Below are 16,102 nucleotides of genomic sequence, written 5' to 3'. Positions count from 1 at the left end.
TTCTTCCCCTTCTGGAATTCCTATAACTCGTATGTTGGAACGATTCATAAAGTCCCATAATTCTGACAGTAAACATTCTGCTTTCTCTCTCTTCTTTTCTGCCTCTTTTACTGTCTGAGTTATCTCAAGAACTTTGTCTTCTACCTCTGAAATTCTTTCTTCTGCATGGTCTAACCTGTTGCTGATACTTTCCGTTGTATCTTTAAGTTCCCTAATTGACTGTTTCAGTTCCTTCAGGTCTGCTATATCCTTTTTATATTCTTCATATCGTTCATCTCTTATTTGATTCTGTTTTTGGATTTCCTTTTGGTTATTTTCCACTTTATTAGCAATTTCCTTCATTGTTTCCATCATTTCTTTCATTGTTTTCAACATGTGTATTCTAAATTCCCTTTCTGTCATTCCTAACATTTCTATACTGGTGGAATCATCTGCAGTAGCTACCTCATGGTCCCTTGGTGGGGTTGTTCTAGACTGGTTCTTCATGTTGCCTGGAGTTTTCTGCTGATTCTTCCTCATGAGTGGTTTCTTTTATCTGTTTCCTTGCCCTAATTTTCCTTTCACTTCCTCTTGCTTTTTAAGTTCTTGTGCCTGTGGACTAAGGGTTACAGGACCAGAAAGGTGAGAAGGTTGAAGAGCAAAAAAAGGGGATGAAAGAAAGGAGGACCGAGTGATAAGAAAAAAAGAAAGATAGAGAAAGGAGAGGGGGTGGGTAGAAGGAATATTGACAAAAAGAAGAGAGGCACAGAAAGAGGGAGACAGGGCAATATAGGTGTACAGTAGGGTACTTTGACACAACCTTAAAAAACCCCACCTTCTGGGGGTGCCCAGTTGCGTGGTTCCCTTGAGGTCAGCAGCTCTTTGCTAACCTGATCAGACACAGTACCCCACCTCCACCAAGTAGAGAGGAAAGACAAAAATGCTATAAATCAAACCAAAAGAAGCAAACAGAAAACTTTACGGGGATAAAATTGGGTGAAAAACCAAATTATATCGGTAGAAACACTAGCAAAAATGAAGTTGAAGTTATTAAAAAAGGCATCAATGGGAAATTATAATTAAACTAGGAAAATTGAGAAAGAAAAAGGGATCTGTGTGGAAAAGATTGAAATTAAAAAAACAAAAGAACATCAGCAATGTCAAAATAAAGAAACAAACAAACAAAAAAAAACCAACCAAACAAAAAAAAAAAAGAAAAAATACAGAACCAAAAACAAAGCAGTTTGTATATGTTATTGAATATTGTCTGGGCAACACGTGGTCTTCTGGGGTATGAGATGTTAGTCACAGTTCTGATACGACTGGAGTCTGCTGATTTCTCAAACCCCAGCAGGTAGACACCCTAAATCTCTCTTCAGCCTACTTAAAAGGCACTTTGAACTTGTAAACTTGCTGAGCAGAAGCTTTCCCAGCTTTCTCGCTGGAATCGCTGCTGAAGTGGCTATCCATTTACTCAGTGTGCCAAAACCGGTCTCACTCTGCCCCTGAGGGTTAGGGCTGCAAGGCGGCTCAAACCCCACCCTTAGGCTACTTGGTTGCTGGGTTACCAGCTCCCACCCGTTTCTAGCTCTGCGACCCTGAGGGCGGAGCTTGCCGGGGCAGATCACTGACAATGGATCCGTGTGACCCACCGCCAAACACTATTAGCTCCGTCTGGCTCAGCGGCTCAGACTGGGGCCCTAGACAACGGCCAAAGTTCTCCGCACTCCCGCTCAGGCCTTCCCCAAGGCAGTTCAACTCAGTGCCAAGTCCAAGGACATCAAAATAGTTCACAGGTAAGGCCTTTCTGGTTTGCAGTCTCGCTGCTACTGAACTTACAGTTGTGGGCGGGTTTAGACGGATTGAACACACGCGACCACTTGCCGGTTTTCCACTGTTTTAGTCCTCCTCTTGGGGTCCAGAAGTCTCTCGCTGACTCCCTGTATCTTCATAGGAGTGATGATAGGCAGTTCCCACCAGCCAGAGATGCCTGGAGTCCTATCTCCCCAGACTCACGGTGCCCAGATGCAAGGAAGCTGTTACTCGGCTGCCATCTTGCTCCGCCTCACCCATATCCCCTGACCATTTTTATGATCTCCTTTGGCTTAGAATACGGCTACAGCACGGTGGCTGTGACTGTGCTCACACTGGGCTCCATGCTGGGGACAGCACTGGTCCTTTTCCACAGCTGTGAGGAGAACTACAAGCTCATTTTGCAGCTATTCGTGGGATTGGCTGTGGGAACACTGTCTGGAGACGCTCTGCTTCACCTTATCCCACAGGTAATCAGCTCTTCAACATTTCAGGTGGGACGTGTCTAATTTCTCTCTAAATTTCGCCACTGGGGATACTTATGTGAAATTTTACATTGACTTTAATGAGCACACACAACGGTCAGTGTTTTCCATGGCAAGAAACCTTATTTCCCCAGAGCCTCTCTGTACCTGTTGGAGAGAAGAGACGACCAAACATTAGGTTCACCATGTGGCATGCTTATTTGTGAAATACAGAAAAAGGGATCAGATCTAGATTCCTATTAAGAAAGATTCAGGAAGCATATCCTAATTATCTATAAATAAAAAAGTGAACAGGCTATGAGGCATTGTTGGTTTTTCTCCGATCACCTCCCCACCACCCCACATCAGCTCCATCCCCACTGTCCTCTGCTCTCTTTCCTTCTCCAGAAGCTTGCATCTCCTCACCTCCCTTGCACGGAGGATTTAGTTTGGGTCCAGCTGATAGGAGGCACTAGGGAAACCCAGGGTAGGAAGAGACAGAGGCAGTGACATTTCTTCCTGCTTCTTCCTAGCTCTCGTGTCTGCTCTAGAAATTGCTGAGGTTTGGCCACATTATTTCTTTTCTCTCCCCTTTCATCCCTTAGGGTGGCCATAGTTTCCTGGGGTTGCTAGTCTCCGCGTGCCTCATTATACTTCCTACCCTTGTCTCTGCCCTCCTCTGTAGTAGCACCACCTCAATGGCTCTTCGAAGTCTGAGCCATCAAAATGGAATATTTTTTTCTTGCCTGAATAATGTAGAAAGAAACATGAAAGCTTCAGGACGCTGGCCCTCTGCTGAAGTCTTCTGAGGCTCTTTATTTGTCAGAAATGAAAAAACTAAGACTTGAATTGCAAAGGGTCTCTTCAGCTGTCCTGCTGAACCTCATCGGTTCTACAGACCAGGTTGTCAGTTCCCTCTGAAATCTCTCACTAGGGATAATAACTGTGGACCCCAGTGATCACTGTGCCCCCTGCCCAAAGCCTGAGATGTTAAATTTTCCATAAGCCTCTGGCAGTTTCCTACAGGGTCACTCTGGTTGATTAGAGCCTTGGTAATTATTCCATGATCTGAAAAATCACAAAGTGAGCGCTGGAGAAATGAAACAAACCACTATTAGTTTTAATTTCCCTGGTAATCTAATTTTCTGGAAATATTTCAGGGCCTATTATGGGCTTGAGGTGGTGGCCGAGGCCTTTTTTCTAGGTCACGGCAGTGGTTGCAGAATTGTTTACTGCCCAGGATCCTAGGAAACAGCAAAGGACTCCCAAGGATGCCTGAGTCTCCCCAGATGGAGGACCGCACACCAAGGGCAGGAGGGTGGACTGGGATGTGGGCAGAGCGCGTTACAGAGGAGGACTTAAAAGACAGGCTCAGTTTTGTGAAATTTAGAAGGCAGAGGGGGTTGTTTTGTCTTGTTTACTTGAGAAAAGAAATAAAGGCAGAAAAAGAAAGATGTAGTAGATGTGTAGGAGCAAGCAGGATCAATCGGTGACCCATGGCAGGTTTTTGAAGGTCTGCACAAAAATAAGGGCAACATTTTCTTGATTTCCTTTTGTAGTCAGCAAATTAATTCAACTGAAAGATTTAGATTTTACTCTGAGGCTGTAGGTTTTTCTTTTGTGATATTACAACGCTGTCTATTTTGTGAATTAATGGTAATTACAAGTTTTAGGTAGCATCCTTTAATGTCCTTACTGAAAGAAAAAGTTAACTAACATGTCATTTTTAGTGACATCTATGTACTCAGTTTATATGTGTCGGTATCTATGGACTCACATATTTTTATGCTCACACATATACACAAACATACATATGAGGTAAGACAATTAAGTTTGCAAACTCGCCCTAGAAAAAGTACTACATGCCTCATTGCTGAAAATATCACTATGGTCACCTTCAAGGTACTCCCCTTGGCCATCTGGTGACTGTAGTGACATTCAGCAATGTGGTATGTGGCGCTTTTTCTAGGATGAGTATGTGAACTTGGGAGACCTTGTATGATAGCTCTCATGGCCATTCTAGAAAACAGTTCCAAAATTGTTTTGAAGGGTGGACTATGGGCTGGCATCAGTGCACAGCTTCCCCAGGGGAGGACCTCAAAGGTGACCATAGTGATATTCGGCAGTGAGGTATATAGCATGTTTTCCAGGGTGAGTTTGTAAACTAAAGTGGCAGCCCTCGTAAGTATATGCACACATAAATGCCTGCATACGTGTACATGAACATATGTGCATGTAATCCATACATATGTAATTTCTTCCTTGTTTATTTTTTTAATTTTATAGCCACATCCTAAATCTAGACACCACTGAGCCATTTCACAAATTGTCTTCTCTTCAGGAGGAAATATGATTAGTGATTTACTAGCTCACAAGAAATCATGAGGTCAACCAACAGGATGAATTAGCAATGAGATGAGCCAACTATAGAAAAATTTCTAGTGTATTTCTTGTGTCCTTTTCAGAGAACTGAAAATATTGCTGGTTATATTTCCTAGTCTGCACTCAAGGAAACAAGTCTTCCAGATGGATTTCTTATTTATCTAAATATTTATTATAATTTAATTTAATTGCAATGAGGCCTGGGGAAAATAAACCCCAGATGAAATATATCTTTATAGGTATTCTGGATTCAAAATACATTAATAGCTTATGAAACTTTGCTGTGTAAACAGATGTACATTGAACTCTTGGTAAACAAATTTGTCCAAAGGACTGAGAAGGGATAAAAATCTAGGCCACTTGTTGAAATAAAGCTTAGACTTTACTGTATTCATTAGCATAAGCTATTCAAAGCTCTTTTTTTTTTCTATTGTACACACTTTATTTGATCCTGATTTAACCTTATAGTAGAAGTATTCACATACCTAAAACAAACTTGGCTTTGAGTGATTTCAATTGTCATGAGATTCCCCAGAATGAAAGTTAAATATACGCAATGCTATGCCTATTCTTTGACATTTAAGTCATCAAATGTTATTCCTTCTTTTTTTTTTCTTTCATTTTTTGAAAGGTTCTTGGTTTACATAAGCAGGAAGCCCCAGAATTTGAACATTTCCATGAAAGCAAAGGTCATATCTGGAAACTGTTGGGATTAATTGGAGGCATCCATGGATTTTTCTTGTTAGAAAAATGTTTTGTTCTTCTTGTATCACCAAATGACAAGGTATATTTTAAGTTTTATTCTGCTTTAAGATTTTGTAATATTCACTTTTTATTTCAAAAGTATTTGTTCAAAACTAATAATGTCTTCACGAAGTTGTCTATGTTATGGACGGAGCTCTGATTTCAAGAGCACACAGATCACTCTAACTGGCAGGTTCATCATAAGGGTAGTCGTTCATTTCTTTAAACATCTGTTGCTGGGCAGTTAATGCACTTGTTACAACCTTCTAATTAACCTTCATGGTTGGTTTAGAAACAGGAGACTATTTCATGTCTGAGGAATGAGGGGACCCAGTGTCCTAGGTATTAATCAGTCTTTTGGATGTTTGCTAACCAAAAACAAATAGACAAGCAGACAAAAACTGGGAACATTCACAGAATCACCTGTCATTTTTTATCTTAAGGAAATTTATAATGACAAAAACAAGAAGTTCAGGAAGGAGATTTGTGTCGAACATTTTTTTCGGCTTGAATAATTTATTTCATTGTGATTGTGATAAATTTCTACGTATATGATAAAATGTAAAAAGTAACGTGGTTTGTTTGTGGATTATTTTTCCTTTGTTCTTATACATTATTATATAAGAAAAACTGATTGCCTGTCTGGTGGGAGGGTTAGAAAGGTAAATGCTTAAAAAAAACTCCAGGAGATTAAAATCAAGCAGTTTTTCTTTACAAAGTCGTGAGGCTCGGCAGTTCTTTAGTTTTCTATGTATGCCTGGCTCTTTATCTGGTCATATAACAACTGGCAAGGTAGATACATGTCTGTGCCAAGACAAACCTTGGTAGCCTTTTAAAATACCAGCTCTGGGGCCAGGCACGGTGGCTCACACCTGTAATCCCAGCACTCTGGGAGGCCAAGGCAGGTGGATGGCTTGAGCTCAGGGGTTCAAGACCAGCCTGAACAAGAATGAGACCCCTGTCTCTACTAAAAAATTAAAAAACTAGCCAGGTGTTGTTGTGGGTGCCTGTTATCTCAGCTACCTGGGAGGCTGAGTTTGCTGTGAGCTGTGATGCCATAGCCCTCTACCCAAGGTGACAGAGTCAAACTCTGTTTCAATATACAAATAAGTAACAGCTCTGTTTATCATCCCTAAATTTGTTTGAAATTTTGTTTAATGCATCAAAAAATAAGATGGATTTATGGATGGATAGAGGGGTGATAGGTGGATAGGTAAGCAATAAAATATGTTTTGTAAAATAATGATAGAATCCAGGAAGTGGGTATCTGAGTATTTGTACACATTATGATTCTTTCAGCTTTTCTGTGTTTGAAACTTTTTGATAATAAATACATGTTAAGATTTTAAATATATTGCAGATCAACTTGTGTAAAAATGTTCCTGTTTTCATAAAGTAGGGTTTTTCTTTGGTCTAGGGTTCAGAGTAGGGTGCTATTGTAAATTAGGAATGCCAGCTTCCATCATGGCATTTATCCTAAAAGTTTAGAACATTAACTCCCACAAAAGGAATTCTAACCTCAAGAAGCATAAAAGAACAATAAAAGATTGCCATTTGGTGGCGCCTGTGGCTCAGTGAGTAGGGCGCCAGCCCCATATGCCGAGGGTGGTGGGTTCAAACCCAGCCCCTGCCAAACTGCAACAAAAAAATAGCCGGGCGTTGTGGCGGGCGCCTGTAGTCCCAGCTGCTCGGGAGGCTGAGGCAAGAGAATCGCGTGGGCCCGAGAGTTAGAGGTTGCTGTGAGCCGTGTGACGCCACGGCACTCCACCCGAGGGCGGTACAGTGAGACTCTGTCTCTACAAAAAAAAAAAAAAAAAAGATTGCCATTTATACACAATGGATTAGAATTTCTGGACTGGGAAAACTAAATTACAAAGCCAACGTATTGATCTATATACATAAAACAGTAGTTAGAAATTTAAATGGGTGGAAATATGAATAAAAGAAATCCCAAACATGCAAAAATTGTAGAGTTTATTCAGATTCTCCCTGGGCTTGTCAGGGAACTCAAAATGTGTTTAAGAATATAGTTTCAAGATGTATGACATGGCATGAAATAAAAGGAATGCAAATGCTTTAAAATGGACAAGTGCATTAACTGACAAATACATTTCTGGAGATATTTTAGTAGGGACAGGGTATAATACGGTTTTGATTATCATTTTGGTATCTCCTTTGGAGAGAATTGAAAATTTAATTTTGTATGAATATTTGCATTAAATCTAATTTTGCATAAATATTTGAATTTAATTATATATGTAGATGAAATTGAATTTTGCATAAATTTTTGATTAAATTTAATTTTGCACAAATATTTAGATTAAATTTATTTTTGCACAAATATTTAGATTAAATTTGATTTTGTATAAATATTTAAATTAAAATTAATTTGTAGACATTTAAATTAAAATTAATTTGTATACATATTTAAATTAAATTTAAATTTTGTATAATTTTAGTAAATAAAAAAGACAGTACAAAAACTGCCACCATTTAAGCCTCTTTTAATCATAACTGCACATTCTTCAAACGTTCTGACTATACATGATGTTTGGGAGCAGGGCTAAGCTTCTCTAAGATGAAGCATTTGAGCAAATATTTATTATATTGAGATTTTTCCAAGTTCTTTTTGTGCCACCCATCACTTCGGCCAATAAGCAACATGTTAGCTGGAACTGTGGGATTGGCAAAGACTGCACTAATTTTAAACCATCCTCACCCAGCAGGGCCTGTCACTGGTTAATGGGCACATGGGGCATTCGCACCACCTTGAACTCAGCTCTGAACTAAGTGACCAGGCAGGCAGAGGCAAATCTTCTTCAACTATCCAGTTGGTAGGTTATGGGTCTGAAGCATTTCTACTGATTTGATCACCTTCTTTTCTTGATTCTTCAATGAACAGATCAAAATCAGTAGGATAAACAAATAGAATCCAAACTCCTGATTTTTCTATTCTTGACCATGATCAATACTGTTTGGGAAACTTCGCCAATCATGTGAAAGGTGTTGTAATGAGCAGAAAGCCCTCTCTGCAGATTCAAATCATTACTATTGGCACCACGTTGATACACGTATGGGATCAAATTGACACACATATCCTCAATCATTTTAGTGATATGTTTTTATAAACCAGTGGACCTTTAGATTTTCCATTCTGAGTGATCCTTCGTCATGGCCTGGTGGATGTAAATAAATGCAGAGTGAGAATTGAGTTAATGTGCCTAGAACTTGGATATTCATCTCATAGTGAAGTCTGATGATGTCATAATCATAGACCTAATTATGCCCAATGAGCTGTTTCCTAATGAGCATCTTCAAAACTTTCCACAACAAAATCTCCCATGTTAATTCTCAAAAACTTCCAATCAGGTTTAAAACAGTATTCCCATCCTAATTATTAAAATAACAAATATAGATAGGACAAATGTGAAAGTAATATATAACTGTTAGAAAGCTTGCCTCCTGTAACCATGGCCTGGGAGTAGAGGTTTTATAGTTCAAAGGTAGATCTCTAACTCAATAGAGACATGAATTAGGCTATCCCTGAGACATTAGCACAGCAAAATATAACAGAACTTTGCATATCTAATGTTCGCTGAGAGACATGAACAAAAACTTTCCTTTAAAATATGATTTTAGGAACCTTACTGTATTTATCGCTTAGATATTTTAAATGTGGTTTGAGAGAAGATAACTTCAGGCTGAAATTAGTTTTAAAATCATGTTAAGCCTGACTTTATTCCTTCTGTTTGAATGAGGGATCCAGAGCCCCAAGATGCATATGAGCAAATCTCTGACGCTAACCTAGTTTGAACCATTTGAACCCTCTAGCTCCCTAATGTATTCACCATTTCTTTTGGGATTTAAGCTGAAAGATCAACCTAGCGCAAAACAGAAATCATATGAACTTTTTCAATTGTTTGAAAAAGTTTCTCAGAAAAGTGTAGAACTTCCAGTCCCTCCCAATCACCCAGGAGTCTTGGATATTTGGGTCTAAATTCTTTACACAGTGTGACAATATGTAACCTTTATGAAAAACAAAACATTCAGACAAATATTGAAACTTTTATCTTTTCATAGGACTTTAGGGTATTTTGATTATAACTAGGCTTTTGATATATAACATAAAGGGATGACATTGTTTTTTGTTTCTGTATCTACCCAATTTCAGGGAGGAGGCCTGTAAACTTTCTCTTAGACCTGTATCCAATGGTTCCTACCTTACTTTTGGGCAGTTGTTCTCCAAAAGCAGCCTATTACAACATCTTCTGAATAATTGCTATTATTTTAATATGTGAAGTTTACTTTCTTTCTTTTACATTAACAAATGGTGCTTATGTCGCACATTAAATTTGTGTCAAAGTTTCCACAACTTTGGGTTGATACAATTATATGAATATACTTTTAAACGGGCATGTTTAATAGGCAGATTTTAAAAAGTATTTTTTCTTTTGAATAGTAGAATCAGAGCCTCAGGCGTAGAGGGGGAAAGTATCTTCCCAGAAATTGAACTGTGAGTCAGTCTCGGAAACAAAATCATATAATCTTAACTTGTAATGTAATATAAAGCCAATTTTGAAACCTCACTTCTCTGTCATATGAAAGGATGAAAAGAAAATTTTTGATCTATTATAGATGGTTTTTGTAAGTCTGTGGATCTATGTTTCTAATTGCCAAGATTCTCTGGCAAAGCAGTTAAAACAGAGTATTAAGCTTCAATGGATGAAATGAAGTGTTGGGTTTGCAAGGGTTTCTTATCCAGCCAGAATATACCATCTGCTTATAGATTAGACAACTCCTCCATCCACAATCCATAATACAGGAGAAGTGCCAAATTAGGTCAAGAATCATTTTTTGCTACAGCTTTTGAATTTCATAAAAGCTTACATAATTTAGCAGTCTGTATTACAGACGGTCTTGATAGCCTCCAGCTCTTCTTGGAAGACTCCGAGCTACCTAAGACTGCTATTTTCATCTAAATGTGGATTGTACAGAAAGCATACCCTGTGCCCACAGACTTTCAGCTCTACAGTGTGTGTTGTCTCTGAAATTTAGAGGTTCTAATATACATCTTGAGTATGAAAATGTCTTCTAAAAAATCAACACAACTCTTCAGATGTTTGATTTTTCAACAAAGTGATGACTGTTACTTACCTTTCATGAATTATTTTTTAATTTAAAATAGAAAGGCCCAGAAGATTCACAGACAGCTGAAATTCCTTTAGGCAGCGTGACATCTTCCAGCAGCAAATGTGAGTACAAATTTTTAAAAAGCGAAACTTACCATGTAGAGAGCACCATAGAAGAAGGCAATGTGTGTTTTAACATATGTCAAAACCGCATAGATTTCACATTGGGTATCTATTTCATTATTTAAAACTTGGCAGTCAGATTTTTCATAAAGACCCATTTCTATCCATCTCTTACACCTAGTATGTACACATTTTTACTAACTTCTGAAAAATTGTGTTTTCCCTGTGGTTTAAAACCGATCCCCTGAAAACTCCAATTCGTATGAACATATACGTGTTTATCGGAGCTCTTTTTATATTGCTCAATACTTACGTGATGATTGAGACTTTTACTTCATTAGGAAATGTGGAGACATAGATTTTTCATCTTCAAATTCATCACTGAAAATGTCTCATTTATCCTATTGTCACTGAGGCAATGACATTCAAATGCGTAATGTCTCATTTTTACCTTGTTTATATAATTTTCAGTTACCAAAGGTTTTTTTTCCCTATGCCTTTTGCTATTTCTGAATTTAATTTGCCAACATTAGATAGGACTTTATTCCCCTTTGCTTATGTTCTGAATAATTCTTTGACGTTTTTTGTTTTGGGTTTCATGTCTGTTCTGGTCTTTATCAGTTGCTCTTAAATCTTTGCTTGATTTTTCTCATTTATACAGGGTGGCCAGAAAGTTCTTGTGCAATTGAAATATTTTTGCATATAATTACATTTTTTGTAATATAGTTGCTATTTAAATCGCACATGAACTTTATGGCCACCCTGCATTACCCTTTTGGGACACAAAATTCTCAAAGTTTTTTTTGTTTGTTTGTGTTTTGTAGTTGTTTTGGCTGGGGCTGGGTTTGAACCCACCACCTCTGGCATATGGGGCCGGCGACCTACTCCGTTGAACCACAGGCACCGCCCAAAATTCTCAACATTTTAGTCGTGTCCTGACTAGTTATTCCCATCTACCATCATAAGTTAATTACCCAATAATAAAGATGGCTCTCACATAGTGAACACTTCTTACATGCTAGGCACACTGCTAAACATTGGACATGGATCATCTCATTCAATCCTCCTACAACTTCATGCAGCAAAAGTAACTATGTCTGAATTATGCAAATCAAGAAACCAATAGTTGGCAACGCTCAGTAGGTAGGACACCGGCCACATACACTGAGGCTGGTGGGTTCAAACCCAGCCTATACCAGCTAAACAACAATGATGACAACTGTAACCAAAAAAAATAGCTGGCCGTTGTGGCGGATGGCTATAGTCCCAGCTACTTGGGAGGCTGAGGCAAGAAGCCCAAGAGTTGGAGGTTGCTGTGAGCTGTGACTCCACAGCACTCTATCCAGGGCAACAGCTTGAGACTCTGTCTCAAAAAAAAGAAAAGAAAAAGAAAAAGAAACCAATAGTTATAGGAGTTAAGTCATGCTCAGCTTTGTATAGCTAGTGATGTTTGGCACTGGGGAATTCAAGAAATGCTAATGACCCCAAATGTCTTTGGGCTCATTTATTCATTCATGCACTGATATGTCCTCTCACAGTCTCATTCATTCATTCATGCACTGATACATCCTCTCACAGTCTCATTCATTCATTCATGCACTGATACGTCCTCACACTCTCTCATTCCACCCAAGAAATGCTTGAAGGTCTGCCGTGTTTCAGGTACTATGTGTGCCCCGGAGAATAAAATAGGCATGGTCTTTATCCTTGGTTTGCAATGTCATTGGGGATAGAAATGCTATTGTTAATGACTATTACTCTAAATGTTTTAGATACAATAAACTTAAGTCATTTGTTTGATACAAAACACGTAATTACGCATTTTGTGTATTTCTGCCTTCAGAACATGGTTAATAATATTTCTCCTTCTAAAGTTTTAGTTCAAGAATAATTTCAGAATGTCTGCAACCTAGCAGGTCTGCAATAGAGTCCCTTCCTCCCACTTTTGCTTTTGAAAGAAAGGAAGGGGAAAGAAAGATAGGCCTAGTCGTATAAGGAGCAGGGAACCAGGGAGGGGATGCTAGGTCGTGGAGAATGATGGTCTTATTGAAACAGCCCTCGTCTCTTCCTACTTCCTATCAAACTTGGCAAACAGAAGGAAGGGTGAACAAATCTCAATTAGATTACTGAGCTGCCCTTTTGCCAGGACCATATTGAATTAGCTTCAAATATTTGATTACTTGTTACCTCATGGGTGGAACTCAACTTCAAAAGACAGGATACAAAAATCCTATCCATGATCTGATTTAAATAAACAAAAGGCAAAATGATACCACTTCCAGGCCAAGTTGCAGTCTGGAAAATCTCTGATAGTTCAGAAATGTGGAATTCAGTATGACCTCCAGGTATTTGAGTAAGGATAAAATACTATAGATAATTCTGTCATGAGTACATTAAATTGCCAATGAATGCTTATCTATCTTTCAGTAAATAAGGTTTAAATTATTTTAAGAAATATGCACAATGTGCTTTTTTGTGGCTTACATGCAAATGTGTATATTTGCCTTGTGGCTTGTTACATATCCATGATCTGACATTTAGAAACCCACAGTTAGAGATAATGAAATAATGGACAGCAAAAAAAGGTCACACTGTTTCCTAGCAGAATATATATTGGCTGAAAATCTTCCATTGAAATATATGCTGTTACTATCAACATTCTATGTAGCCATGGGGAAATTATAATTTTATTTGCATGCTACAGTGTTGTAAAATGTATCACTTTAAATTTTTAAAAATTCTCATTTCACAAAGAAGGGCTTGATTTCCGAAAATTGGCAAGCATAGCTAATTGACTTGGTAGCATTACTGGACTCTGAGAGTTTCCAGGCAATGCCAATAAAAATTCCCTGAATTCAATAATTCTGCATTTATTGTGTTTTAATGACTGCTTCCTGAAATCTGCCAGTTTTTAACAAAAGATAAAATAAGTTAGCAAACCACAAGTCAGTCCTACAGTGATATTTCTAAATACCCATGACTTTAGTAAAAAGCACAGCACCCCTTTGTAACACAGTCAAGATAGCTATGTCTGGGTAATAATTTGGGCTATATCTGCTATTTACTAACGTTTCTTATTTTTATAATGTGGCGTATAAAACAAATCACATCATATTCTCCAAATAAAACAACAAACAATATTATAATACGATCCCCTTGCATTGTTTTAGACCATGTAAAGGAAGACAGGAGGTAACTTTTCTCTATTTTTATTGAGCACAATTATTAAAATGTATTCAGTTTTAATGTTAATGGCAGCTACGACCTGCAGCTGTTACACAGTAGATATTCAACTGAGTAATTAATGATGTCTGAGACCATGGCAATTGATCAATGAGTATCTTTATCAAGCAGCACACCTGGGCAGACTACTGTCAGAATAAATATTATCTGCAAAATATTTTTTGTGTTTATGAGCCATCCAACCCTATGTCTGGGTTATCTTAACATACAATTTAGGTTTATCAAAACTATTAAAATCCTGAACCCTGTTATGATCCACATTATTTCATTACACTGCTGTAGATTAACCCAGGGACAGTCTGACTCAGAGGAGCAGTTTTGGAAAATAGACTCTATTTCCACGGGGAGGTCTGTGTTGGTCCATTCAGGCTGCTAAAACAAACCACTGTTGACTAGATGGTTCTTTCTCATGGTTCTGAAGATCCAAGATCAAGGTGCAAGGCCCTGGGCCACTTTCTCGTTCATGGACAGCTCCTCCCTTCACATGGCTTAGAAGGAAAAGGAGCTCTCTGACATCTGTATAAAGGCAGTAATCTCACTCCAAGACTCACCCAATCTCATCCTTGAATCATCACACTAGCGGAATAAGTTTCAACACATAACTTTTGGAAGGACATCAACATTCAGTCTATAGCAAAGTTCTTGAATTATTTTAAAATACATAACAAGAGATACAGGTGGAAAAGTCATCAGTGGTATTTTGGCAAGTTATAGCATAGTTTCAACTTTTTTCTTTTGGCATAGCTGGACAAGTTGATAAAATAGTTGCAATGCCCACATGCAACTTCTTAAACTAATTAGAAAAGCAGTGGCCATGCATTGAAGCATGTTGGTTACCTTATTTACATCTTCAATACTAACTTACTCTGAAAGCTAAAACAAAGCAGGGTTATTTAATTAGACTCAAGATAAAAATGTCAAGGGGGAATGGGAAAGTTCTAAGTCATATCCGATAATCAATTAATGCCTCTTATACTTTTATTTGGTTCTTTAGGCAAATCCATTAGCTTGTTAGCAATAATGATTCTGGTTGGGGACAGCCTGCATAATTTTGCAGATGGCCTAGTGATAGGAGCAGCCTTTTCAGCCTCATCTGAGTCTGGAGTGACCACCACAATTGCTATCTTGTGTCACGAGATTCCACACGAAATGGGTGAGTCCAACAGTAGAATCGCTCTTCCAGCTTGTTGAAAAAGTCGTAATATGTTTTAGTGTGGTTCTTTTTCCAAAATACGATTATAAGACAAATTCTATGTATAATTTATTTAAAGAAGCAGAGAAAGAAGATTAGAACAAAAAATTCCTGGGCCTTGAGGACATTGAATTAGATTCCTTTATCATTTTCCCTAAGGCCAGAAGTGACTCTTTTTGGATTCTGGAGAGAGTCATTCAGAGAGACCTCATGTTAAAGAACTTTGACAAGGACTTTAAAATATGCATATTAAATATAGAAAAATATTTAGAGGGGAACTTTACCCAGGGGTCAGCAAACAGACCAATGAGATAAAATAACACTTAGATTAAAACTTAACCATGGTTTCACCAACTTGATTTATATAAAATGTTTAAAGCCAAGCGTAACATTGAAATGACAGGTGCATGGTAGCTGATACATATAAGACTCTTTCTCCAAGTCATCTTAATAGCCCTGTAATTCAAATCCCGCCTCCCAGGAACCATGACGGGATAGAGTAGAAGTTTCAGAAACAGACACAGGGTTATAGAGGGAGAGGACTCTTAACAGTCTCTCTCTCTCTCTCTCTCTGCTGCCACTTTCAGGCCTACATTGGCCCTTGGGCACTCCTGCCCTCTTGTGTTTTGTGTCCATTGCTCAAAGTCCTGTCACTGACTCATTTTGACCTGTTCTTCTAGAACAGTTAATCTAAAATCTGTCCTAAAGGCATCAAAATGCACTGGTCTGGAAGCCATCCTGTCTGTGGTCCTGGGTTTAGCTACCATGACAGTGAAATGGACCCTGATCCTTAACCCCAAACTCCAGGGCAGTGTGACAGTTGGCACCAAGTCAGCAAAGAGGTTTCAAGACCTGTTCAGAGGACCAGTTGTGCCACAGAATGAGGAGCCTGAGACCTCAGGCTCTTTTTTGAATTCTAGTCTTGATTCCCCAAACTAAGAAATAGATCCTCTCAGATTTACCAGTGTTTTCTGGGGGGAAGGTATGGAGAATAAGCTCATTTTCCTATAATCATTATGGTAATAAAACCATTT

General features: G+C 38.3%; 1 protein-coding gene across 7 annotated transcripts in view; it reads left to right on the top strand.

The window, feature by feature from the left end:
- SLC39A12 (solute carrier family 39 member 12) overlaps window positions 1-16,102 on the top strand; it is a 143,588-nt gene that overhangs the window by 28,805 nt on the left and 98,681 nt on the right. For 3 of the 7 annotated variants that reach the window (XM_053573192.1, XM_053573199.1, XM_053573196.1), the window contains exons 7-11: window positions 2,089-2,261; window positions 5,269-5,421; window positions 8,105-8,215; window positions 10,567-10,633; window positions 14,871-15,029. In XM_053573192.1, the coding sequence (XP_053429167.1) occupies window positions 2,089-2,261; window positions 5,269-5,421; window positions 8,105-8,215; window positions 10,567-10,633; window positions 14,871-15,029 (663 nt within the window). The remainder of the gene's footprint in view (window positions 1-2,088; window positions 2,262-5,268; window positions 5,422-8,104; window positions 8,216-10,566; window positions 10,634-14,870; window positions 15,030-16,102) is intronic. The other 4 variants (XM_053573193.1, XM_053573197.1, XM_053573194.1 and 1 more) reach the window with 2 other exon arrangements.

This window comes from Nycticebus coucang, chromosome 20 (assembly GCF_027406575.1).
Source record: "Nycticebus coucang isolate mNycCou1 chromosome 20, mNycCou1.pri, whole genome shotgun sequence".
Classification (NCBI taxonomy): Eukaryota; Metazoa; Chordata; class Mammalia; order Primates; family Lorisidae; genus Nycticebus; species Nycticebus coucang.
Note: the sequence above shows the minus strand (reverse complement) of the source record. Positions and strands in the feature narration are given on the sequence as shown.